This window comes from Atractosteus spatula, chromosome 2, assembly GCF_055471065.1.
Source record: "Atractosteus spatula isolate fAtrSpa1 chromosome 2, fAtrSpa1.hap1, whole genome shotgun sequence".
Taxonomy (NCBI): Eukaryota; Metazoa; Chordata; class Actinopteri; order Semionotiformes; family Lepisosteidae; genus Atractosteus; species Atractosteus spatula.
This window is the reverse complement of record NC_142707.1, coordinates 21951894-21979257: the sequence shown is the minus strand read 5'-3', so window position 1 is coordinate 21979257 and position 27364 is coordinate 21951894. Positions and strand designations below refer to the sequence as shown.

Below are 27364 nucleotides of genomic sequence, written 5' to 3'. Positions count from 1 at the left end.
GCGGCAGAGCACATGCGTACTGAGTGCGTTATACTGTAATTATGTTCAATTTCATTTAAAAAACAGTTTTAGTTTATATATACAGCTTTTATCGTTTGACATTAACATTTAAACGAAAATCAACAAAAGTATAACATGGGCCTGCAGGGCATTTAAAGATTACCCTACAGGAAGAAGCGGCATCTATTTTCCCCTTCAAAAGCAAGAAAAAGACCATTTATTCCAACTCGACTGAGAAAGAAAAAACTAAACATACAGTACAACGAGGTCCACCTCACTTAATCATTTGTGTCACAAAATTCTGATGCAGAAATTGTCTACACGATTATTTGTACGACTTATAACAGGGTGTCGTTAAAGAAGAGTTTTCTGCTTAAAACGCTAAACCAATCAAATATCTGGTGCAATATCTGAAGCAGACTATTAATCAGACAACGCTCCCTAACTGCTTGTGACAAACATGAAAACTGCAGTGTGCAGCTACCATAGTTATACATACAGTACATACTGTATTACATCACTCAAAGTGCAATAATATTTGATCACCATGTTTGCTATTGTGATAATTATTATACCACGTATTCTACGTAGGGTTAATTTCAGGGGTCAGAAAGTACAGAAGTGCCTTTCTCTACGTCAAGGACGCCTGTACCGACCATAAACTTTCGTCTTCACGCTTCCTAGCAGAACTGTGCCACTAGTTGTTGGCTACGCCCCCAGTAATGATCGACGCATCGACCGTCCATTTCCATCATTCGGCATGTCTGTTCTACCAATAATCATCAGAGGTGGTTCAGCTTTTCTAGGTGGGAGTTCCGTTGCCTGGTGCTGTTTTTTATTTCTTTAAGGGGGAGGGGGGGTAAAGTGAGAGAGATGCTGGAAGGAATCACAAACTCTTTAGTTGCACATACAATATATTCAGTACACTAGACTGAAATACTGTACAGTATGTCAGACTACATTACTAGAGATAAACCTTAAGATGATTAGATGAGTTAAAGATAGAAAACAACGCATTGTGAAAATGCATTAAATGCCTGCCTATTTTTCAAGGATCTTTTGAGTGTCTTTAAAACATCTAGGCACCAAAGACAAATGTTGTTTAAATGAAATTGCTAACAATACGTCCAACTTCACTTTCCACTGGTATTAAAGCCTATATCACTAGATGATAAATGTACAATACAGTATGTCTTGCTGTTGTATTCGACACATTGTAAAGACGTGTTTTTAATGCAATGGATTTATTAAGATGTCAAAAAGCTATTTCTTTCTTAGCCTAATTGGAAAATGACAGATTAATTGAATCTTAGGAGTGCATTTATTGAGGGTGCTAGAATAAAACGCACACGTAGCAGAAAAGAAAAACATAAAGGGAGACCTGGAAGGTGCAGTAATCGTCTTACAGAAATGACAAAACTGGAGATGCTGGACTCAGTACTACTACGCGCAGGAGTGAAACAGCTGTGGTTTGCAAAGGTGAGGATGTGACTGGTCAAAGCCGAAATCAAACGCGAAGTTGAATTCACATCACAGCTGTAGATGGTTTCAGTGCTTGGAGTTCTCTTGATTTCTTAACACGTCAGTGTGTTTTCCTACAGATGTATTGCCGAGATACAATAGACAAGGATACGTACGTCTTACTGTTATGTGGCAGAGCTTGTTTAAACTTAAAGGTGAAGATGTATTTGCCTGGATGTATTTTTGAAACTTCCAAACATAAGGACTTATAAAATAATATTATGGCAAAAAGGACCGAACAGAACAGAAGGTAAAGCAAGACAGAAGAAGTATTATTTCGAAACTGATATGCACGCGAATGGTCGAAGAAGAGATTATTTTTGCAGAATACAGTTTTGAATAAAAGTATAAGTATAATGACCTCATATGGAAGCTCTTTGCTGCGTTGTTTGAAAGGAAATACTTTTAACTGTGACACGTAAACGAAACAACTTAATATGGAATTGGTCCTCAAACACAAGAAGACACCGTGTTTTGTATTCATGCCCATCTTTGGAAATATTAAGTTTCTGCAGTTATGCTGTTTTCATTTGCCTTGCAAGTAGGTTCTTTGGAGAGTATACATTTATATTACGCTTTTCAGAGGCATGTGTAAAGAACTAGTACAGGGTTACTTGGTATACAATATTATTTCAATTCTATGTACAGTAGTAAGACAGTTTCCGAAATCAGTGACATACAGACGGAGAAATGGGCACCCAAAATATCTTTAACTTCATTCGCATTGTGTTAAATCCTAAGTGAAAAAGATGAAATCAACACATTACGACTATTTTACATCGATGTGACAAACTGTTGCAGTACTCGACAGATAACGCAGCTGTCAGTTTTCTTAAGAAAGTACTCTCAAGTTTTTATTCAGCCTGTTTTTCTTCCCTGTTGCTGGCCGTTGCACCATTCAGAAAATATGGTGTCCTAAGGTTATCTTTTAATATGTCGAGCCAATAAAGATGACTATTAAATGGAACGGTATATGCTTTAAGAGGAAGCCTTGATCAGCAACAGATAAGTTGAGGTGAAGACGAGCCATCATTATTCTACTCCCCGAAAGGGGGAAGACTACGGCAGGTGTCTTATAAAAGCAGGTACGAGTCAAAGCTTTACCATTTATCACCTACAGTAACAATAGATTTCAAGTTACAGGGGCTTATACAGCGGCGCCTTCAAACTTACATGAAATTAGAATTATAAAGTAGATACATTGATCTATGTATAACAACCAATAAAAATGCAAGGGAAATAACTTTTAAGAATAAACTAATATAAGAGACAGTGTACGATACCCGTACTGTACAGTATATCATTGCCAGAGTCATACGTATTGCAACTGAAATATGTTTAACAGCATTTATGAGGTGTCATACTGTAAGTACAGACGGTACAACGGTCAAATTAACACGCAGCCTTAACCTGCGAATTTGTATTCGTTGTGTAAAATTAGCAGTAGTTACTTTAAAGCATTTATACTAAGTTGGTAGTTTTTGCCAATTGTATAACACGACATGAACATATTTAAGATAAACATATTGACATTACATTAAAAATTAAGCTAATTGAATGCATTAATTTAAAAAGAAAACTTATTTAAAATCCATCATCCTAATTTTCTCATCCTAGCTACATTTACATAGTGTACCATTTTAAGTACCCGAAGGTACCACACATTCTCTCATTAACATGCTTAGAGACTAAAAAGCCAAGTATAAAACGGCATAATGTATATATCTAAAAAATGAATGTGGTAAAGTGAATGGTTACTGTGTTTTGTGCACGCAGCTACCTAGAGGTACCAACATGCTAACTTTGGGATGAGTGTCTACGCGATGTGTTGAAACTGGACCCCCTGCCTTCTCCGTCTGCCTCCTCTTTTCCCATCACATTCAGTCCCACTGTCCACATGCAGGCCAAGAAGAGATACCTGCTTGTGTCTCTAGGGGCCTGTATTCTACTCCTTGCATACCTTGGGGGATTGCAGATCGGAGAGTTCCATCACCAGCACCACCACCTCTATAAAGCTTCCCACGGACAGAATCTGCTACGGCAGCACTGGCCACAATGGATTAACCCTTTGAATACATACCTAGACAGAGAGGAGCATGGTGAGGATGGTCATCGTCAGCAGCAGGGAAATCTCTCTCCACGAGAGAGACGGGAGGTTAGGAACAACATCTATAAAAGCACCAAGTGCAGGATGGAGACGTGCTTTGACTTCAGCCTCTGCCAAAGTGGTTTCAAGGTGTATGTCTATCCTTTGCAGAAGGGAGAGAAGATATCAGAGAGCTACCAAAAGATTCTGATGGTCATTGAGGAATCCCGGTTTTACACCACAGACCCCCACCAGGCTTGCCTGTTTGTCCTTAGCATTGACACCCTTGATAGGGATCAGCTCTCATTTCAATACGTTCACAGTGTGAAGACCAAAATCCAGGGCCTTCCAATGTGGAACAATGGGAAAAATCACCTGATTTTTAACCTCTATTCTGGAACTTGGCCAGACTACACAGAAGAGTTGGGTTTTGATATTGGACAGGCCATTTTAGCAAAAGCCAGTATTGATGTGGATAATTTTAGACCCAACTTTGACATTTCAATCCCTTTGTTTTCAAAAGATCACCCTCAGAAAGGAGGGGGGAAAGGTTATTTGACATTCAACAATGTGCCCCCATCAAGGAAATATTTATTAGTTTTTAAAGGGAAAAGATACCTGACTGGTATTGGTTCAGAAACTAGAAATGCTTTATATCATATTCACAATGGGGAAGATATCATTTTATTAACTACTTGCAAGCATGGAAAGGACTGGGAAAAGCATAAGGATGTAAGATGTGACAGAGATAATGAAGAATATTCAAAGTAAGTGCTCCTTTTTCTATGTACAGTCTTTTTAGTGCTTGTCTAATGTGTTCTTAAAAGTAGTTGTTAAAGCCCTGTTTTTTCAGTTTTATTTATTTTTTTGGTAAACATACTGGTTACTTTATGCTTGATCAGATAAAAGTTAATGGTTTCTTCCTATAAAACTAATAAAGTATGAAACATAAATCCCTAAGTAAAAGAAGACATTAGTGGATGTACAGTATGGTCTCAATTACCTTACTATGCAAAATGTATGTGGGTTTTTTGTATGATGTTGCTTGTGGTTTACTGAAAACTAACTTATGATACTTTTCTTTTTGGCACTTTACCTCTGGTATTTAATTCCTCAGAAAAACTCAATTGCAGCACATCTACTTTGATTTTTTATTTTACTTTTGATCATACTCCGTTTTGCACACTTTTAATAAGCTTTTGGAATTAGCCTGTATAATTTGCTAATGTTTGTATAAGATAATACAACTGTATCTGTCTGTGTTGCCTGATTTACAGGCTTTAGTAAAAGTGCTATGACAGAACTATTCACCATAGAGATCATTATTCTGCACCAATATGCTACAAATCATTAATGGACTTAATAGTTGACAATTGAAACATGCTTGTTGTATCCCAGCTTTCAATTAGCACTGAGAAGCTAACTGACATTTTGTAATTAGGAAATGGAATTCTTTCTTGCTAGATTCTAACAGTATCATTGCAAAGACAGCTACTGAATAAAATGTGCTACTTTCATTCAAAATGTATACCCTTTAAGTTCAAGAATAATGACATTGCCCTGCAATGGATTGATTTATCGATTCGGGTTTTGCATAATGCCAACATTAACTTTGTGATGTATTTATTCCGTTGTCTGTGCACAGTTGTGCTTCTTACTTTACAGTCTCCTGCTGAGGAACATTTTGACCTGCTTTTATAGAAGAACCACTAACCTAAATAAAGCAAGGCAACACTGAATAGAAACATGATTTTATTCCAATCTGTTATACTCTGAAAGCCTGCCACTGCTTCATGAGATGCTTTCTGAGACTGTGTATTGTTTTAGTGTGAAATACTTGATATAGAGGACCTTGCAAAAGCTATTGGTACACAATTCATTCCTCAAATCCTTCACTATATATCTCAACTGAACAGTGTTTGAGTAATCCAGTAATCCTATCCGGACGCAAGTGATGGTTAAAACTTTTCTCATATAACCAGTAACCACATGGGAAACATTAGGATGTCATTGTATTAGACAACTATAATTTATTTTGTGTGGTGCAGGATTTTATTTCTCTCTATTGTGGTAGGATGAACTTGATTGTGCAAAACAATGTTAACACAAGTAGTGTCCAGTGTTGTAATTCAAAATCACAATTCTGTCTCTATAGTTATTTCGTAAAGTACTGTATATTGTTTTTTTTTATAAGAAAAGCCTACAGACTAGAACTTTGTGACACCTATGCCTGTCTGCGACATATCTAGTAATCCATTTGGAAATGTCTCAATCAAAATGAGGTTTTGGACAAACTTTTATGAAGATACTTGCACCTACAGTAGTATATTTACAATGTGAACGTATAATAAGTTCAGGAATTCTCGGAACACAGAGAATTGTCTTTTGAGCCACACAGTATGACAGTTGTGTCATGTTGGTATGCATTTTAAGATGGGCAGCAAGCTGGAATGTCACCCACTGTAAAAACAAAAAGATGTATTAATGTAATTGAATGGAGCCCAAGGTTTCAATCATAGGCAATTCATTGTTGAACTGCATTATTGCAGTGTTTGCCAGAACACCAGAAGTGACATTAAAATGTTTTCATTTGAATAACCAGATGCTTTTGAAATACTGTTAAATGACTTTCTGTGCTAAAGCACTGTATAGAAAAGAAATTAAAAACCTGCTTCTTTGCAAATGAGTGCAAGTGCTTCTCATGCACTGCTTTGAAAAGGTTGAGTGTGGTCCATCAGGAAATTTTGTGCACTAAAAAAGAAGTGGTTACTTGAAACCACATTTTTTGAAGCAGGGAGATTGAATCTGTATTTTTATTGTGATGTGGATTTTAAAAATTATGAAAGCATGTGCTGCATCTCCAGAAACAATGTTTTTTTCTGTTCTCAATTTTTTTCCCTAATGAAAAAACTACCCTGCTGATACATTATTCATGACACACATACTGTTCATACAGTACCTTCTGTGTTGATGCTGTTTCACACAGATTGTGAATAATAAAATCCTGATTATGTTGTGTTTATAAAAGTTCACACATTAGCTAAGTTCTCGGCAATCGTTTTTAAGCTGTAGATTTTATTGCTTATCTTACAGTAGTTGATTTATCAGCTTATCAAATATATGTCCTTGCTAACCTGTCGCCTTACAGAAGATTACCTGATGCTTGGCTGACACACATAACAACACTTCTCATGAAAGGCCTTCATATTTGATTTTAAATGTCATTTGTTGCCATCTTTGCTAAAATCTGAATTATATCACTGTGTACGGGAAGATTGCACTTCAGTGAATAAATCACTCCTGTTGCCTTATTTGAGAAGGTGTAATTTTATTTCACACAATGACATAGTACTCATTCACTTTTTTTTTCTTAAAAATTTCAAGTGATTGGGCTATTGATATAACTGCATTTTTTCCATCCAAATGATATGTTCAGTAAACAAAAGTATGCCCTTGATTTTTGCCACGTTTCCCAATGTATCACAGACTTAAATGCCGTCCTTTGAAAAGGATTCCATGGATCGCTGTTTTCAGTAGATACAGTGTTTGGGGCTCTAGTAGTTGAAGATATATCAATTATGGAAGGAGAAGCCAAGTTGATTTTATTTACTGAAAAATAATTGTTGGCTGAGTTCATTCTGTGGCTGTGCTCAGATGGTGTGATCAGCAATCTAAAGTTGGCATGACATACCTTCTTGAAGCTGAATGTTTTCACTGGAACTGTCTGCCAAAGCTGCATGCCTTTTTTGTGACAATAACATCAGGCACAGAAGCAAGAACCCATTCCTTTCTATCATGTAAGAGCTGAGAGCCAGCTCTTACTCAACAAAAATAAATCAACTTTCACTTATACATTTAGGGATTACTAGCTTGTGTTTTCATTAAAACCTGTGTAATGCATGAAAAAAAGATGATCAAATGTCCAAGGTAATTTTTTATAGCATTTAAGGCAGCATAGATACAGTATTTCACAGCACAGAGGTTATATCAGGAAATCATGAAAAATGTAGAAAACTTACAAAAGATAATTTTAACTGCTCAATCCCAGGTTGTTATTTAAAATGTCACCTAGTTTACAGGCAGTAATTGTGAAATAACACCATCTGGAGAATCCCATTTTGGAAACTGTGTGGAAATCAAAATAACCCGTGAATTCTTGTTAATTATCATTTGATTCTTTCTCATCGGGGAGAGAGAGGAAGTGAGAAAGGGGTACATTTCAGTGTTGCACAAGTTTATGGGCATCATGTATCATCATTTTGTGCCATTTTGTGCTAATTTCAAATGAAAAGGATGAAAATGTGAAAATTGAAACAATACTTTGAAATAATTTATTGGAAATGCTGATGAAATAGTTATTTTGTGTTATTGTTCACATTTGTATTAATATACTTTTCCAGGATTTCTACTGTATTAGAGATACATTCTAAATACTCTGGGCGGACAAACGTGGAGTATTCTGTGAGCATGTCAATTTTCTCAATAAAGTGTTCTGTAGTTCATTGCTGTGGAAGTGGGGATTATTGTTCTCTTAGAGGTAATAAAGCAATTACAAGCCACTTTAATGCAGCCTTTTCCAGCAATGTTATGCCTACTTCAAAAATCAATTTTGCTTTTTCAAACTATATGCAATTGGGTTATGCGAAAGTATGTCTGGTTTCCACATGTAGTCATATATTTTTTGACAGGCAATAACTTAAGTGCCACTTTTTCTTATGAGGGTAAAGTGAGAAACAGAGTGAAAAGTAATCTCTTCTCAAAGAGGTATCCTCCCTTTTGTGCTCCTGAGCAACTGTAATATACCCAGAGGGTAGCTCAAGACATTTCTTCCTGCTTTTCCATTCAGGTCACCCAAATCTGTGGTATAAGTAAGTGAGATGGAATGCTCACTGTATTCTTAATCTTCTCGCTGACCAATATGCATTTATCATATGGTAGGTGATAAATGGAACTGCTTCTGAAAATGTAGTGAAACAGGTGGAGTTGTCAGTTATGGTGCTTTCAAAATATCCCTTCTGTTGAAAAGCCCTTGGACTGAAATATCACAACATTCACTTGAGGATCCACAACATTCAAAGATTCGGGAGTTCTATGCATTTGCTACAACAAACACTACACCTGTCGTTGCTGAATTTTAATGAAAGAACTAAAATAAAAACAGGATGGAGCACATGCATTTATAATTGCGTAAAGCAAAGAATGTGTGGTGAAAAGTAAATGATTTTATCACTGCTGGCTTTTAAAACATTTTGAGGGTCTATATATACTGGCCTTTCTTCTGAAACATACAGTAGCCTGTTTGTTTAAACCACTGGGAAAGCTCCTCTTAACACAAAAAAACAGAGCCAGGGGGAGTGGTCTGAATTGTGTCGTATTGTACTTGTACTTGTGTGGTATTAACTGTAAATTAATTAGTTAAATAGCTTTTTTAATTATTGTATTTTGCAAGTCCCTATATTTACAAAAACTAGGCTTTCAATTATATGTTATATTGTGAAACTAATTCACAAGTGCTTCCTGTTATGCAAAGTAATATCCAGTAGGATCCATACCAATACTCCTTTTCTTTCATTTAAAATGTAAAATGCAGACAAATACTGTATGTAGAAATGCGAGAAAAGCCAATATTTCTGAAACTCTGAAAGCTGTACAAAACATTGTTTCTTCTGATCTCAATTTTACTGTATTTGCAATCATTGTAATCAAAATCAATCTTCTTCCCACCATAAATAACCTTTAAAAACCGTGGCCCTTGTCATAATGACAATCAGTGTCTTATTAAAGTGATCAGAAGACCCATCTATCAGTGGATTCTGTAGCCAGCATTGACTGGTATCCACCAAACCATCTAATAAAACTCAAGGTACTGTACAAAATGCACAGTGCTTGCAGAATACGCTGTTATACGATGTATAAATCACTGTTTTTTGACAGGTGAGAAGCCATCCCGAGCTCTTACTTCATTTTAGTGAAATCCTAAGCCCTCTTCCTCATTAGTGCTTTGGAACATGGTCATTAATACACACTGTCAGCTGCAAACCCCAAAGTCAGGTATTAAAACTGTAGGGTCATTGACTCACCTCTTCTGTAAACACAGATAAATTATGACAAGTGCTCTTTTTTTTAGGCATGGCATAATCATTGTTACACATTACTCCAATGAGCATCTTGCTCCATGACAGATTCAACATCATTACTGCCACTGCTTGGCTGGTTCCCTAAAGGAAATCAGGCTTTGTTTCTTGAGGGTTTTCTAAAGTGTTTCTTGATTTGCTTATCATAGAGCTCTTAGTTGATTTAATCATATTTAATTGAATAAGAACTGAAGCAATGAATGGAACATAGCCTAATTCCAAAACTGCATGCTTATAAAAAATAGAACCCTGCATGGACTGAGAGACTAAAAAAAGTAATTAATGACAGAGTAATTGAGAGCTCTGGATTAAAAGAAAACAGATTTGATGATTCTTGGAAGAGTAGAATGTAAGAGACCTGTTTTCTGTTACACACATGAGAAGCACATCCAGTGATTAAATCTGTATTCACTTAAGTAATTCATTATGAAATTTAACAGATTTAAAATGTGATAATTTATCTACAAAAATGTCCTAAAATATCCTACCATGTGAGCCTAAGGCCATTCTGCAGACGTGATTTGTTTCCAACATACAGTAACATCACGTCCTTGCCAGGAACTGAAGGAGTTTTTGTTCATTATTTCCAACATCCTGTTTTTGGTTGCATCCATAGGGTAGAAAGGGTACAAAAAGTAAAGGAAATTTATGCACACAGGAAAAATGTTGGCTGTTCGAGACCTTATAGTCACATACTGCTAAAAATGGTATGGCGACCACCATCTTGTGTTTTGAAAAATTGAAAAGAAAATTGTAAAAGAATGAAAAAAGAAAAAAAAACTTTTTCTCAAATAAGCAGATTTTAAATCTATAAAATCTAAAATAAATAAGTTTTGAAAATTCAAAACAAACCAGTGCAAATGGTACTGTATGGTAAATGAGAAACACCTGATCAGGTAGTGCTGTTCTGGTTCCACCTGAACCTGTTTTTATTTCTCTTCAGGAAAGCAACATCCATTTAATGTTTATTTTTCAGGAAATTATTGTTAATGGTTGTGACAGTTGGAATTTTGACCACAATGAGAAGCATCTTTCTCCTATAAATAGTTTTTTATTCATACCTGAATAGTTGACACGGTTAGTTATGCACATTATAAGTGAAATATGTTGGAAGAAAAAAAAGTATTTTTATAAAATGCTGGAGAAACATCAGAAACTTGCAAACCTATTAACACATTTCTAAAAACAAAGCAAGCCATACTGTATTTACCACATTTGTTTCTTGAAACTTGGTGTCTGTTTTATCTCCACTTTTTTCACCTTGGCTCATTATGTAATTTAGCGTTTTTATGTTCACAGTTTTGTTTTAAGAGTATAGTTTACAATTCATAAATCTGTTCAAAATGTCTCAGATAACAGGTACAGATAACATAACAGATAACAACATTGCTGTTTCTGGTTCTGTATGCTTTCCATGGCAAAATGTGCCCCTTTTCTTTCACTAGTGTTTAATAATGAGCCAGTAAGGTCAACCCTAGCATGGTACAGTAAAATGCCCTGACAGTAATTTTTTATTGCTTGCAAAATATGGTGGGTTGTTATAATTTGATCCTTATAATATGGTGTACATTTGTGAGGCATAATTAACGAGTAACCTTCATATAGCCTTTTGCCAAGAGAAGTGTATGAAGATGTTCCCCCACAGTGCAAGGTACCATTAAATATATAGGTAATAACTCACTAGGGACCTTGGTTTTTTACTGAACAGCACAATCTTTATAGATTGCCACTGATGCAGAACAACTATATTCCCCAAAGCAATGGCAATCTGCGTGGTGCAGCAGTTTAGGGGAAGAAATGAATTGTTTGGTTTTCCTCTTAAAGGACTTTTTCCAGTTGAATGTATTGGTCAAGTGAAAAAAAAGCTAGTAGTTACTGTATGTGTAGAAAGTGAGCCCACATGTCCTGCTCTCATAACTCAGTTCTGTTCTTAATCCTGTGACTAGGGGCCCTGAAGTCTGATTTTGATGTGACTTGGTTTATCCAAAGAAAATTTGTTTTAAACTGAAATACTATATCTACTGTATGAGTATCTTTTGCTTCCATGGTTTAATGAGTAACTAATTTGTTTGCCTTTAAAATGAGTTGTAATGAGATGTTGCGACAGCTAGTTTTAAATGTTTAGATTTATTGAAAGATTCTTATGCTATAGTGTGCATATGGATTATGTACTTGCAACAGCTGTGGTTGTGCTGTAAGAGACTGCTATCTTAGGGCTGATGTAAGGCAATATTATCTACTGTTATAGTACTACCTAGGTTACTGTAGCTTGTCAAACTGTATATATATATTATCTGGGTTTTCTGCAAGAGCACTGTATAAAATGCTTATTTTTTCAGTCAGTAATGAACGGGAAAGACCACTTGTTTGTTTCTTTTTTATGTTTGATATGTTTTTTTATGTTTAAGTAATAAATGAAATTAAATTCCGCACTGAAATGTACAAAGAAGAAAATAATCCATTATAAGTGCTTAAGTTATTTTCAGCTGTGAGAAGAAGGTGTCTCCATAGCGGATATATTGTTTTTTCTTCTTTCCATAACTTTTCAGCTTACAATGGACCTCTACTTATTCCTTTGCAGTCTGCATTCTGACACAACTCCCCACTCAGACCTCTATACTGTACATATTTACTGTATGTATGTAATTAATCACATTGTGGTGTGGAGAATCCTTGACTATTAAAGTATGTCACACTGCAGTTCAAAGGAAATTTCTTACATAAACCTTACTCATACAGCATGTCTAAAGACATGATATCTCTATCCTATGTGATCCTTGAATAACTTGAATTCTTACCATACAGCATACAGTACAACAGCATTGTTTCTTTCAGATTTTGAAAAGGTATATACAATGGGCAGATTTACTGGAATAATGAGCTATTCCTTAGAGTTAGTTTTAAATGTACTTTTTTATTCAAAGGAATTTTTAAGATCCTGGATTTTTTATATGACCATTTATGTTAGGATTAAACAGGGCCGTGTTATAGTCTGTGTACAGCACTTACAGTAAGTATTGGGGAAATTTCCGTTTACGGGAAATAATACTCTATGTATGCAGTTCAAGCTCACTGAGAAAGTTTCTTTATAGTACTGTATATATCTGTACACACACTAATGCACCCAATATGTCTGTGTCAGAATTTCACTCTCAGCAAATTAAAGTGCAATTTTGCATGTGTTTTTATTTAGAGCTCTGAATATCTGAGACATTTCAGCCAACGTTAATCATATTAAGCGGAGAAATTTGCTGATTCAGAGTCATTTTGGAGGACGGAAATGGCAACAAAGCATGGATAACAAATGTATAGGTTTTATTTGCTTTTTGATATTTGAACAATGCAGAAATACATTATGTCACGTTTAGCGGTTAGTAATGTATTTGCCACTTGCTTAAACTTGGTTTCTGCAGTATTTATGATTCTGATTAATGATTGAAAATAGCATGGGAAATAAAGGGAGCCTAGCTGTGCATTTCTGATAAACATGCTTTTTGGGGGGTTTATCGTATCCCACACTAATCGTTAAAATATATTTTGATTAAATTAACTACTGAGGTTCCTGAAGTCACACAGGTGTATGAAATATGTTTCACTCTGTCTCCAGATTAGACTGTTACAGTACAATGGGCTCAAACCTGGTCAGTAAAAAGCTTAAAGAGTTTCTTTAAATATCCATGTGCAGTATTGTATTGGAATGACAGAATTTATATTATATTATTATATACTATTTGGCAATGTTGACTAGACTTTAAATAAATTAAAAACATACAGCACTGTAGGCTGATTTTGCAAATGTTCCTGTAATATCAGGAGTGAAACTTCATTGAATTGCTTTTTTAAGGATGCATGTATGCTTTCTAGTCTGAGGGAAAAAAAAAACTTTGAGAAACAAATAGGAGCAAACTACATATTCAGTGTTGTTCAAATAATTTCAAATTCTTTAAGCAAATTATTTCCATTCTTTTTTTCATGACATTTTGAAGTTAAGGCACGTAGAAACATGGTTCAACAGTAAAGGCATGATTTGGACATGAAGGTACTGTATGATCTTTTTTATAACCAACAGAATGTTGTACAGCAAGTGTTGTTTTTAAACCCAAGAGATCAAATAATAAAGGGTGCACATTCTTTTGCATACTGTGAAGCCATTTTTAGCACTTTGCTGCTAATGTATCACACAGCGGGCACCATTGCTAGCATGCTGAAATCCATTAACGCCAGCCCACATTCAGTGACACCAATAACAAAGCACAAGAACAGGACTGCTCTTTATTTAGCGATGCTGCACAACTGGAAAGGCTTTGTGAAGAAAGCATGCAGGGTTATGAACAAATTTGAAACACAAGGATCATTACAGCATTCGGTATTATCTGTTCATACTGCACCTTTTGCCATTTGTCATTACCATTTTGATTTATTTGAGTTTCAAGTTGTTGGCCTATCTGGTATTCATTCTTGCCTCCATTGTCTTTTTCTAGTTGTGTGTCAAAAATGAAGCAAAATCCTTCAAAGCATATACAGTAGAAGAGGTTAATACTCCTTCAGCTGATGATTGACACAAATAGTATCAAAAGCAAAAATCACAGCTATTCATTGTATCTGAAGCACCATAAATGGAAGAGGTAGGTAGTATTCGGAGCAAATAGTAAGACTTATCAGTTTCCTTTAAATTGGAGACAATGAGATATAAACTAATTGAGCCACAGTATGTACAGTACAGTACCCATGTCTTTGAAACATGGTTGCAATAATTAAAATAAGCTTTTCACTTCAGACTGCATTTTGCAAACCAATACCAAATTGTTTAAAAGGGGTTGTTAGAAATATTGTTACAGAATACAACTGAATGAACAAAAATGGCATGATTATCTTCACACTTTTGTATTCTTAGTTAATACAATTCTGTAGCTTATCCCCAATTTAAGGCATGCTTTTCAAATAGTAGGGGCTACAATTCTGCTGCATTAATTTCCCCCAATGTGCAGATACTAAGGTCAAAGTTACATGACCCACATTTTGCTCAATTTTCAATGTTTAAAATCCACAAAAGGTTTTTCTTTACTTCCTTTTAATCATAAGTTGTGAATAAGAGAAGAAAAAAGAATAAGCAATGTCTTATCCTTGTGTTTACTCTACGTTTAATAATACAGAAACTCAAGTTTTGATCAACTTCTGCTCATCTCTATATAATGTACACTACAGTAGATGTCTCCATGTACAGTATATCTCTATATTTCTGTCCCAATCTGGAGTATCTGAGTGATGTTTTCTTCAGGATTTTGACCATCTCGTTTAATACTCTCTGCAGTTTGAAAATTATAGGAATTGTTTATGTGTATTTACTGTGCATTGTATGATGAAAATCAAAGTGATTCAAAATAGGATATGTCAATTAAAACACATTTACTAATTGTACACATAGGAACTTCTCAACAGCAGTGAAAAAGTCATGTAAGAAAGTTTGTAAATACTGTATGAAGAGGCCTTTTGGCCCATCTAACCCATTTGGTAGTAGCTAATTGATCCAGGGATCTCAGGCATTTCTTGAGATAAGCCAGGTACTTGCTTTAAAAACATGGTTGGATAACTTATTCCCAATACCCACAACCCTTTGGTACACTGGTTTATGCTGCATTGTTTTTTTTTCCAGGTTGATTTTGGTTGATTTTTGGAAGGCTTTGAGGTTTTTGAATACTCAGTTGCCTCGTGGTGCTATCCGTTGAAGCTAAAGAGGTTCAGTTCCTTAAGCTTGTCAGTGTAGGACATTAGCTTTTTGTCCAGGAATGTATCTACAGTATATGCTCTTCTCTGAACTGATTCCAGTGAAGCAATACAGTATCTTAAAATCTATCAAAATATTATGACTGTTACATTTGTTTAAATTGGGAAATGAAAACAAGCCCCTACCACACATTTTATCCATTGCCCAGCATCTGCTATAGATAAATGATAATAAAGGTGACCATGCCTTTATTAGACTTTACTGTACATTGTAGGTTTCCCACAGAATGCATTCTTTCTATTCCTCCTACTGTACTATTTAAAATTCAGAATATTTTATGTTGATTTTATGGGATTTTAGTGTTTTTTTGCTTAACCAGGTAGCTAGGTTGCATGCCACACAGTATACAGTATGAGTCTGTGTTGTTATCCCAGTCTCTCTTTTGAAAGTAGTCCCTGTCTTTGTCTCTTTTAGAAGCTGAACCTAGATAAATCTTGTTTTTCTTTAGACATGTTTTTCATTATATTAAGTAATTTACATAAAAACACTTTTATGATATTTCCAGATATTGTGAAAGAATGTGGGAGGTGTTGTAGACAACGCAGGGCATTAGCTAACAATATCAAAAGTGTGGGTTTCTTTCATCTTTTAGACGACAATTTCACAAGTGTACAGTAGCCAGTAAAGAACTCTACATGTATTATACAGAATGTATATGTAAATTGTAACTGAAAAAACATCAAACAATGAAAACAGATGAAAACTAGGTTTTACACTCTTTATTGCTTATACTATAAGTGTTAGACTGTAGATGTTGAAATTTGAAGATGTTTTTTAATACTGTACTTGCATGTCTCCTTCATATACAGTATACATTCTATCTTGTTGGAATATAATTTAGAATTTTTTTTTTTAACCTATAATGCCTAAAGCAGAAATCTATATACTACTATAAGTAGTATGTAGGTATCGCTGTAGTAGGTCTTCATGAGCCAACGATTGTGTAGGCTTTCTTTGACTGCACATAGCAGGCACATTTTCCATACTTTTCACATAGACTGGAGGAAACAGAGAATTAATATACGAAGTGAAATTATTTCCTTGGGGATAAAGTGTAAACCTAGATATCAGACCAATGTACAGTTTTATTTGCCTATACAGTATGTCTAGATGAAAACCAGAATCACTGATACGTATTTGAAGTTTGGTCGAGTTTATACATCTTCAAATTTAAAGTGATTGTTGTAAGCGAATAGCCAAGATGTGCTAGGGTGGCTGCCTTTATTGTTGTGTGTTTTATGAAATCTGTCATATAATTCTCTGGAGACCCCTCTGAATCTGGCTTTCCACAGGTTACTTCTTCCCCACAGTTCTGAAATCTATCTAACCTGTCAAGCCTCTGCCTGCTAGAGGAATATGCAGTGACTGCTAGAGCAGAAAAGGGTACATTTCATGAATAGAAACACAACAGCAGCTACAGTATGTGGACATCTGTTTTTTACATATTTCTAAATGCTTCTGGGTGTCTTGTTATACACGTTTGATAAGGATAGCACAGACAGCAGTACAAAAAACTGAAGTTAAAGAAACAAAGCTAGTTCTCAATTGGACAAATGAAAACTCTCCCTTTGTATTATCATATTGAGTTGTTGGTTTTGAGAGACCAAACTGTCTCTGGAAGCCAGAGCCTAACTGGCAAGCAGCAAGCACAAGGCAGGGTGCACCCTGGACAGGGTGCCACTCCATCACAGGGTAAGTGCAAGCCAATCATACATGAGGACAGTTTGGAGGTCACGGTAAAGACCAAGGGAGGAAATTTGGCCCGGACACTGGGAAAATTCCCTACTCTTATCGAGAAATGCCTGGGGATCTTTAATGACCAATGAGAATCAGGACCTCGGTTTAACATCTCATCCAAAAGACGGCACCCGCTACAGTATAGTGTCCCTGCCACTATACCGGGGCATAAGGACCCACACAGACCGCAGGGTGGGCACCCCCGTGCTGGTCTCACTAAAACCACTTCCAGCAGTAACCATGGCTTCCCAGGAGGTCTCCCATCCAGGTACTCTCCAGGCTCAACCCTGCCTAGCTTCAGCGGGTAGCCAGTTGAGAGCTGCAGTGGGGTGATATCAGTTAGCTTAATTAGCTGCTGCAGCTGAATAGCAGGACACTTTTGTATGGCTCTGAAAACTGCTTAAAAGTCAAATTGTATCAATATTTTATTATATTATTATAAAACTATATAATTAGCTTTATTGTTATTTAATAATTTTTAAAATACTCACATTGCTGTAGAGTATCACACATAATGCATACAAAAAACAGAAAGTAGGGGAAAAAACACAGAAAGATAACTTAAATAAAGTATAAAGCCAAATAATACATTTATAGCTTTTCTTAAAAAAAATACATTGTGAGTTTTGAAAGTGTAGACAGCTGCAGAGTCTTTGGATTTGGGCCATGAGTGGTGATGGTACTGCACACAAGAAGGCTCTATCACCCGTTAAGTGTAGTTTTCAGCAGAGTAAGAAGACTTGAATCCACAGATGTCGGATTAAGAGGTGGACCAAATCCATGCAAAAAGTCTTTAGAATAATTTGGAGCTAGAACATTCAGTCTGTTATCTTGCTCTTGTATCTTTAAGTCCACTCAAATTCTGATTATGAGCAGTTTAGTGGATAGGAGTTACAGTATGAGATGATATGGAGTACTTTTAGTAAACAAGTGATAGCATTTAGAACCTTAGGAGATACCCTAGTAAGTAAAGTATTACAATAGTCTAAACTTGATTATGGCATGTATCAGTGTTTTAACATCGGATTAAGTGGAGCAAGAAGCAAGAATCTTAACCAAGAAATGTTACGGAAATATAAAAAATCTTTATGATGTACAAATTATTACACGGGTATCATTTGGTAAAACTTGGTAGCACCAAGGTTTCTAACCTTCATAACTTTTGCACCATCAGTAACAGCAACAATGTTGCCAAATGTTTCCATAGCTGTTGTTGACAGCCTACGAACATTATCTCAGACTTGTCACAGTTTAAGTAGGTAGCTGCGTCAGCATGTGCAGACTGCAAAGGAACTAGTAAAGGTTTATTCCATGCTGCCAAACACCTGAAGAAGGCTTCACAGCTGAAACATTGTGTTTCGTTTCTTCTCTTTTCAGCATGGAATAAACCTTTACTTGTTCCTTTGTCACAGTTCAGTTTAACAAAGTTTTGTTCCATTTATATACCGTATTAATAGCAGACAGACGCTTGTGAAGTGCAAAAACTGCAGTAATGATTTGGACTGCAATTAAATATTAAGTATTAGCATAGCATGAAATCGAAGGCAAACTAAGAGGTAACATTGAAATATTAAAACTTAAGATCCCCAAGCAAAACTTTGTGGAACACCCTGTGGAACTGGGACAACAGCAGCTTAAGTACAGCCAAGATTTATGAATTGGTTTCAGGAACCCAAATAGGAACCAAACCAACAAAGGGAAGAACCAGTGATCTCTAGATATCTTCTGTGCAATCAGGTATGGATGTTGTGATAAGCAATAATAAAAAACCTAACTAGTTTAGTTTACAGTTCATCATTATAGTTTAGTTTTAGTTGATCATACCATTAGTACTAATAATTTAATATAATTTCTTCACAATTCCAACATTGTGGTATACTGTATATGCATCACTAACAGTACTGTATGTGTGTGTTACGCATAAGTATTTTTAAAGGCAGTTTATTTCTACAACCCTGGAAGGACGAGCTATGTGCCAAGGTGACACAATGGATCAGTGTTTAAGCTGGAATTTGATGCCAGGATCTATTGGCCCTTCAATATCTGTTCTGTTGGAATTCCCACATGACAAAAGCATTTCAGTGAGTAAACACCCTCATCTCTGAATGCATTTCATCTCCTCATTAGGTCAATATTTTTTACAGCAGGATTTTTGAAAAGTGACACACACAGGAATAAAACTTGGCAGTATTTGCCCTGTCAATTCTAATTTATTGATCCAAGCCAGCATTTAACCAAGAGTAACATAAATATCTGGCTATTGTTGGTGTTAAGGCTTTGGTAACTTGTGCATCTTTCCAGGTTTTCAAACTTTTAAAATCTAGGCTAAATAATACTTTTTTAAATAGATCTGTTTTCCCTGCCAAAGGTCTTATTTGTTTTGTTTTTTTTAATTGTTTGAAGTTATTTTTCAACAATAATACCACCCAAATTTTTAAATGTCAGTGAAAAAGTGTTATATGTTCATGTTTCTGGATTTTTTTTGTTATTCCCTTTGCTCAAATGTCCTGAATTACTGTATACTGCTAATACTACTGTACCTAACAGTGTCTTAATCAGAAACATTTCTTAAATTTTGTTCCTTTTTATCATGTAAAATATGGAACGATATTTATGTTGAAGTGGCCTGTTTTGGCAATGTGGTTAATGAATTGGATGAATCAAGTCGATGGCATTTTTCCATTAAAAATTAAGCCTTTTACTTAGATTTTTATCTTGAAATGTCATTGTTTCAAGATAAATGTAGTATGAGACTTACTGTAATTTGTGTGTTTTAAAGGTTAATAGTTAGATCATTTAGGCAGAACTGTGAATATTACCCTTTCCCCAATGTACAGTATATACAGTATAAGATTGTATACATTTGATTTACAGTATAAAGTACATCAACATTTTTGCTAAAAATGGCTGGTTTTATGAAACCTAGCATGTGCTCTTCAAATATCCATGGCATATCCTAAATAATTACAGATAAACCAGAGAATTAAATAACACTAAGGATTAAGTATTAAGGCAGAAAATGCACTATTTTTGCCCAACCTGAAGTCTTTAGTTATGGAGGTTTTAGCTGATTTTAAACAAAATGTTAAACAATTTGATCAAAACACAACCCATAAAATCATTGCAAAACTGTTTTCAGCTGGCAGTTTTAAACCTACGTTGGTTCCGCTAGCATAATAAGCATATGGCACCTTACATTAGTGATTTTCACATATTTCTATTTGTAATATTAGGCAGTCTGCCTCAGAAACCATTTACTGTACTGTATGTCAAAATCTGAGTTGGGACACATTCACAGTAGTTATAACAATTACTGTGTAATTATACTGGCAGATGATCCTTTCACCATCTGGCAAGGTGGCAAAAGGATATTCCCACTATTTTTCAGAGCTGTACTACAGTGTACATGTATGTATGTATTGTTTTATTTTTGTTTAAAGTAATACATCACAGGAAGTCATACAGTACATCTTCCAAATTGGCTAAAGAGATTTTAAACTACTTGGTATTCAAATGTGTAGAGATGCTCATACAGACTGCTCACACAGCTGAAGAAGGCTCCATACAGTAGCCAAAACAATGTGTCAGAACATTGGAAAGAAAAACATGCTTTTACTGTATATGGCAGTAAAGAAAAGTCTTGCGAACTTTGTGTTCCCCGTCTGTGTGATTTTGGTAAGATTTGGGGTACTTTATTTTTAATCAGTCAAATTTTTATAGATAGGGCATTCTCTGTAGATGGGACGTACTGTAGTTCAATGAAGCATTACAGTTTTAGATTAAGCAGCTTTGGTTTGGATTCAGCATGTCAGGTACGGTGTGAATGCATTCTCATGACATTCACAATTTCCTCATATTGTGATGCTAATGAGTCAACAGAAAAACCCATTTTTTTTTCATAAGGTTGCCCTATCTAACTAGGTAAAATTGCTGGGATGCTGATTCTAGTGGGCGACAATGTGCTCACACTGATCAATTAGTGACCAAGGAGACATCCTCCTGTCTTTAAAAAAGGCAATAAAAATAGATGTATTTGGGTCTTTGGACTTGGGTTTGCATGTTTTTGTGCTTTTCACCTTGCTCACCCTGATCACTTGTTTCATAAAAATCTATTTTGAGCACTATTATAAATAAAGCCTCCATTTTAGAAAAAAAAAATCTAAATATCTATGGTTAAAAAATATCCAGGATCCAATCTTTTCTCAGCCCACACAAGACCGTGCCTGCAACAATTACCTATTCCTGTTCTGTAGTACAGTATGTGTCTGATATTTCCAATGTACTGTATATTTTATGAGCTTGTAAGTAATGCTTATTATTTATTTACATTAAATATGTAATTTCCTGTGGCTTTGCATTGTTTTGGATGTAGTCCAAATTCTTTCTAATATCCTCCAGAATTCTGAAGAGTGTTGTCTAGTTGTCTTCCACCAGTTAAACCTCATTTAACATCTGTAAGTTTGTCAAGTTTGTTAAATACTATATACCATGAATCTGCTCAATAATATGAATTAAAAAGGGCAAAACTGATTTTATTTATTTTGCAATTCTATGTTCATAAATTCTGTATGTTAGCAATGGATTCCCGTTCATTTGAATTTATACATTTTCTCGTCATGTAGAGTCTTGTTAAATATGAAATATCATGAACTGACTGGCTCTGTAGTCAATTAAAATGGGTATACTGAAACCTTTTTTATACAGTACCTAATACACTGTGAATAATACTGTATAGATATTGTTTTAATTCCTGACAAGAAATTGACATACTGTAAGAATGACATATATACAGTACAATGGCTATCAAAAGTACTGTATTCACTCCCTTGAATTTTTTAACATTTTATTGTGTTACAGTATGGAATCAAGATGTATTTATTTGGGATGTTTTTCTTCTGGTTGACACAAAACACTGTATAATGTCAGAATGAAACAAATTTAAAAATCCACCTAAATGAATTATAAATAGAAAATAACTGATTGTATAAGCATTCACACCCTTTGATTCAAAATTTGTTTGAGGCACCTTTGGGAGAAATTACTGCCATGAGTCTTCTAGGATAAGTCTCTACCAGCTTTGCACATTTGGACACTGCAATTTTGGCCCATTCTTCTTTGCAAAATTGGTCAAAATCCCTCAAGTTGAATGAGGACCATTGGTGAACAGCAGTTTTCAATTCTTGCCACAGATTCTCGATTGGATTGAGGTCCATGCTTTGACTGGGCAACTCCAGAACATTGACTTTTTTGTTATTTAGCCACTTCATTGTGGCTTTATCTGTACTGTATGTTTTGGGTCATTGTCCTGCAGAAAGATTAATCTTCTCCCAAGTTTGAGGTCTCTGCAGCAGGGTTTCCTCCAGGATTTCTCTGTACTTTGCTGCATCTATTTTGCCTTCTATACAAGTCTTCCAGGCCAAACAGCACTTACTGTTCAGGAACAAGTAAAGGTTTATTCCAAGCTGAAAAGAGAAGAAAAGAAACACAACATTTCGGCTGTGGAGCCTTCTTCGGGTGTGTCTTCTTCAACATCTGATGCAGCTACAGTACCTTCTCTACCTGTTTAGGCTTAAAAATGTCAGTGTTGGTCTCATCAGGCCATAGTATCTTCTTCCATCCACTTGGTCTCAGAGTCGCCCACATTCCTTCTGACAAACTGTAGTCAAGTTTTTTTCAACAATGCCTTTCATTTTCCCACTCTCCCATGCGGCCCAGATTTGTGAAGCATCTGGGCAATTATTGTCATTTGCATATTTTCTCACAGGATCCAAGACAGAGTGCAGTTCATTGACCAGTTCTGTGGTCTTAAGGGCGGATTTTAGGATCTTTTCTAGTTTATCTTTGTATTCTGGAGCCTTATCTAATGTGAATTAATGATTAATTTGCTAGTGCCAGTGATTGTTAAAAGACTACATGGTGAATTACCTATAGTTTTCATGATGGCTTTAGTTGACAGTTGGTTGATAACTTTGAGACACGGTGGACACAGTGGACACCCCTGTTATTTCATGCACAATTCCACTAGTGCTGATATTTTGATATTTTATTGAAGGTTTTACTCTTTATGTAGAAAAATACAATATTTTAGTGCATATAGTATGGTGTGATGGATATACAGTACTTTACATTATAAGTTAAAAACTTGTTACCTGTATGGGGTCTCAGATCTTTTGGATATCTTTGCATAACATTTTAATTAATGGATAATATGAAGCAATTTACAGTCCATCAGCAGCAGACCTATGTGGGCTTTTATTGCTTGTTCATTAAATATTCTTGAGTTTTTTTTTCTGAATGAGGAACACAGAAAACACCTTATAAAAATTTATTTTTAAAACATTTTACCTAACAATAAACAAATATACAGTATGTACATCCTGTATATGTGTTTTCTTTCTTCTTTTTTTCAGCATGGAATAAACCTATTACTTGTTCCTTCATCAACATTAATATGAATTATACAGTATTATTGAAACAGAATGTGTTTACATAAAAAGGACTTAAGCACTGCTGAAATTAGTGACTGTTTTAGTCACCATTGCATTTAGGTAATGGTAAATGTAATTTTAGTTTACAGACAACTTTTATTATATATTTCTTCAAAAATCTGTAATGCTGTTATTGCTTACAATATTTTAACCTCAATAATCAATGTTTTACAGAACTTACTCTCATGTTGCTGTAAATACATACCATACCATATTGAAATGTGGTAGGATCATATTCCTTAATTATTTCTAGTGAAATACTGTATTTTCACTAGGTTCCTTGTCCAATATAGGATATTGATCAGGATCATACACGTCTTTCAGATTATTTAACTTTCCCATTGGTTTGGAAACTGGAACCTCTCATGTCTTATTATTTGTGATTTTGCCACAGTGATGTTACAGTATATTCTGGACTAAAGCATTTACTGTAATTAAAAAAAGTCTCTTTTTTAAAACAAATGTTTAACATGGAGACGTGTAAACAATAGGCATTGCAAATCTTCACAATGTTGAGGAATTACATGTATTTTGTAGTACATTACCTGTAGCAGGAGTTGCAATGTAGAAACAAAGCATAAAGTGTTCCCTTTGTTTATTTTTTATATATAGATCAAAGTCTTAACAGACATCCTTTATTTCAAAATGAAGGCCTTTGAGAATGTGACTGACTGCAACAGTTACAGTATGTCAGAGCATTATGGGTATAAAGACCTGTTATGGAGCTCCACTGCCCACGTTCTAATGAAATGTGATTTACTTAATGCACTACTACTTTTATAATGTTTTCTTTTCTCTCCACAGTCGAACACTTCACTTGTCTTATAATGCATTTCTGAACTAAAGCTCTACTAGAATAGCATGCATTTGTGTAGAAGTGAAAGTGTGAAAGTGGACTTAAAATGGTTTCAAGAAAAGAGTTCATTATTTAGATGCTGAGAGTGGGGCATGAAAATGTCACCTGCTGTTTCATTAGCATAATAAAAAACAATAAATTACAATAATAAGCACAAGCTCTGTTGATCTCTTCAAGTGATAGCTTATGAAATGGGTTTCCTTTTGGACTAGATTCTTAACATTAATAAACATTTAAGATGGAAGACTCTTGGTACAAGTGTTGGATGAACGATGAGAAGAGTATTTTTCAATGTAAAAATCACACATACAATATTGTAGTGAAACACATGATGTGTAAATACAGTATATTTGTACTGTATATTGCATAATATGTGGTTTTAGGGGTTATTAAATAGTTAACCACAGCAGGAGTCTGAAGATTTTTTTTCTCTTACTTTCCATCTGAGACTCCAGTGAAATCCTATTACAATGCTGTTACAAGCAATGTTGAGTCATTTCAGAATGAGATAACGCACAGATTATGGAACAAGTAACAGAGAGGAGACAAGTGATAGTGTATCATTCAAGCTTTTCTCTGAGAGCTTTTCTGTCTGCTACTGTAATTTGAGGCTGCTGGTCAGGTTTATTAAAGCATGCTTCAATCAATTGTCCATGGTGCATTAAAAACTGGAAGTGCACTGAAAATTGATCAGAATTGTAGTTAATATTCAGAAGTAAATATAGCTCTAAACTCAGATGTTTAAAGATAAAAAAATAATTAGCAGAATAGAGTTTTTTTCAGAGTTATTTTAGTATATTTTGGAAAAAAAGGCTGGAAATCAGTGCACACAAATATCTGTAAGGCTTTAAGGTCAGAAATTATTTTTCAGGTATAAGTAAGATTAAATTAACACTGGGGCACTGTTATAGTTTTATGAACCTGCAGTGTGTTAGTAATTGAAAGACAGTTCAGAATGCTAGATGCGGTAGATATAATAACAGATCTTTGCACCACACAGTGGATATACAGTCTCTGACATTAATTTTACTTTCCAGAAATTCAAAGTATTTTATCACGTAAATCATCACAAGCTGGTATAGTGCAGTTGTCGCTCAATGCTAAGAGAAAAGGAAATTTGTCTGTAAAATATAAGTATATACCTTAAGTATACCTAAGGTTCTTTATTTCCATATTTTATTGATCTTCCTGATTTAAAGATGTAAACAGCTTTCATTATGCCCTTCACATTTTCTTTTTTCAACATAGCTTAGACATGATATTTGTTTCCTAAGAAGTCTCATTCAAACTGTGGAGTAAATCAAAAACTATATATGATTCCTTATATTTTCCTTTGGAAGCACAGTGGCATAATGGTTAGTAATAGCTGCCTCGTATAACTGGGGTCCTGGGTTCAATTCCAGTCCTTGCATTGCTATCTTAGTGCTATTTGAATGATATCCCTATATTTGCAGGCATTTGCTCTGGGTGTTCCAATGTCTTCCTATAGTCCAAGGACATACTAATAGGTTGAAGTGGCTTCTAGGAAAATTGATCCTGGTGTGAATCTGTGAATATAGTATTTGTGTCTGTCTGTGTCTTTGTGTGCACCCTGCAAAAATCTGGCATCCTATATTTGTAGCCATTGAGTGCCGACTCACCTGGATGAAGAGGTTAGAAAATGGATGGATATGTTGGTTAATAAACCACACAGGCTCAAAGTCTTGTTAGGTAAAAAAAAACTATATGTCTCTTATATGATGCATAGGGTAAAATTAAAAAAATAGTCCTCCTCTTCATTAACACATTCTTTATTGCTATGCTTTTTTCCCCTCTAAATCATGTGAGAGCAGATTGTCCAGCAGATGGTGGGATATCTTAAATTAAATATTTTTTTATCCATTGCGCTCAAAAGGATTTATGTTTAGTAAAGACACAAAAACCAACCTTCATTTCATTTTTTGGTGCTTTCTGTCTTCTGGCAGCCCTACTGGAGTTGAGTGAAGGTTGAACAAGATTGGCCCTCGATAACTTGTAGTGCTATACAGTATTAGGCAGTACAGGAGGTCTGTGTTGAACTGTCCTGGCCATTAACATTCTTAATAAGCTCTTATTGAGCTGTGGCAGGACTTAAATATGATTACAATAACCAAACATGCTATATGAGCCAATTTTTGTCCTTTCTTTTGTAACTTTTCCTAGGTTCTTGTTAAGTGTGAACATGTGTGTCTTTTATTCATGCATACATCAACTTTGCTTATGGAAACTTACACAACACACTGTGACTTTATCCTTAGCAGGTAAGGACAAAGGTTAAAAGGACATCAGCTCCACAGAGTCCACTGGCATTTCACAACCTCTCATAATACAGTACCACACTCTAGGAGGGGTTTATATTACATAATGAAAATGTGAAGGTAGAAAGCTACAGTACTGTATGTGCATTTCAGAATTGTGTAAACAGCATTTAGGATTATAGGATTAGAGTTAATGTTTTTTCATAAACCTTTCTAAAATAGTTTTTGAGAAAATCTACAGATAGATGCAAGCCTCAAATCTAGCTATTTAACAGTTTTTTCTCATTAAATATTATATGGGTCAACTGAAAAAGGTAAACATTTATGGTAGTCCAAAACCTCCCTGAGGTGGTCAAGGTTTTGAAAAGGCTTTGTGTTGCTACACAAAATGTTTTTGCTATGTAAATATTGTCCATGTGGACAATACTTATAATTTCTGAATCATTGTGTTCCGGTACAATTTTTAGTTTTGCTATAATAT

The 27364-nt window shown here is 35.1% G+C and overlaps 1 protein-coding gene across 1 annotated transcript in view; it reads left to right on the top strand.

Annotated features, from left to right (window-relative positions):
- Nucleotides 1-3371: 3371 nt before the first annotated feature.
- The window catches only part of LOC148839443 (exostosin-1-like), a 399059-nt gene continuing 375066 nt past the window's right edge, over nucleotides 3372-27364 (top strand). The window contains exon 1 of the mRNA XM_088933943.1: nucleotides 3372-4374. Within this exon, the coding sequence (XP_088790069.1) occupies nucleotides 3419-4374 (956 nt within the window). The 5' untranslated portion in view covers nucleotides 3372-3418. The remainder of the gene's footprint in view (nucleotides 4375-27364) is intronic.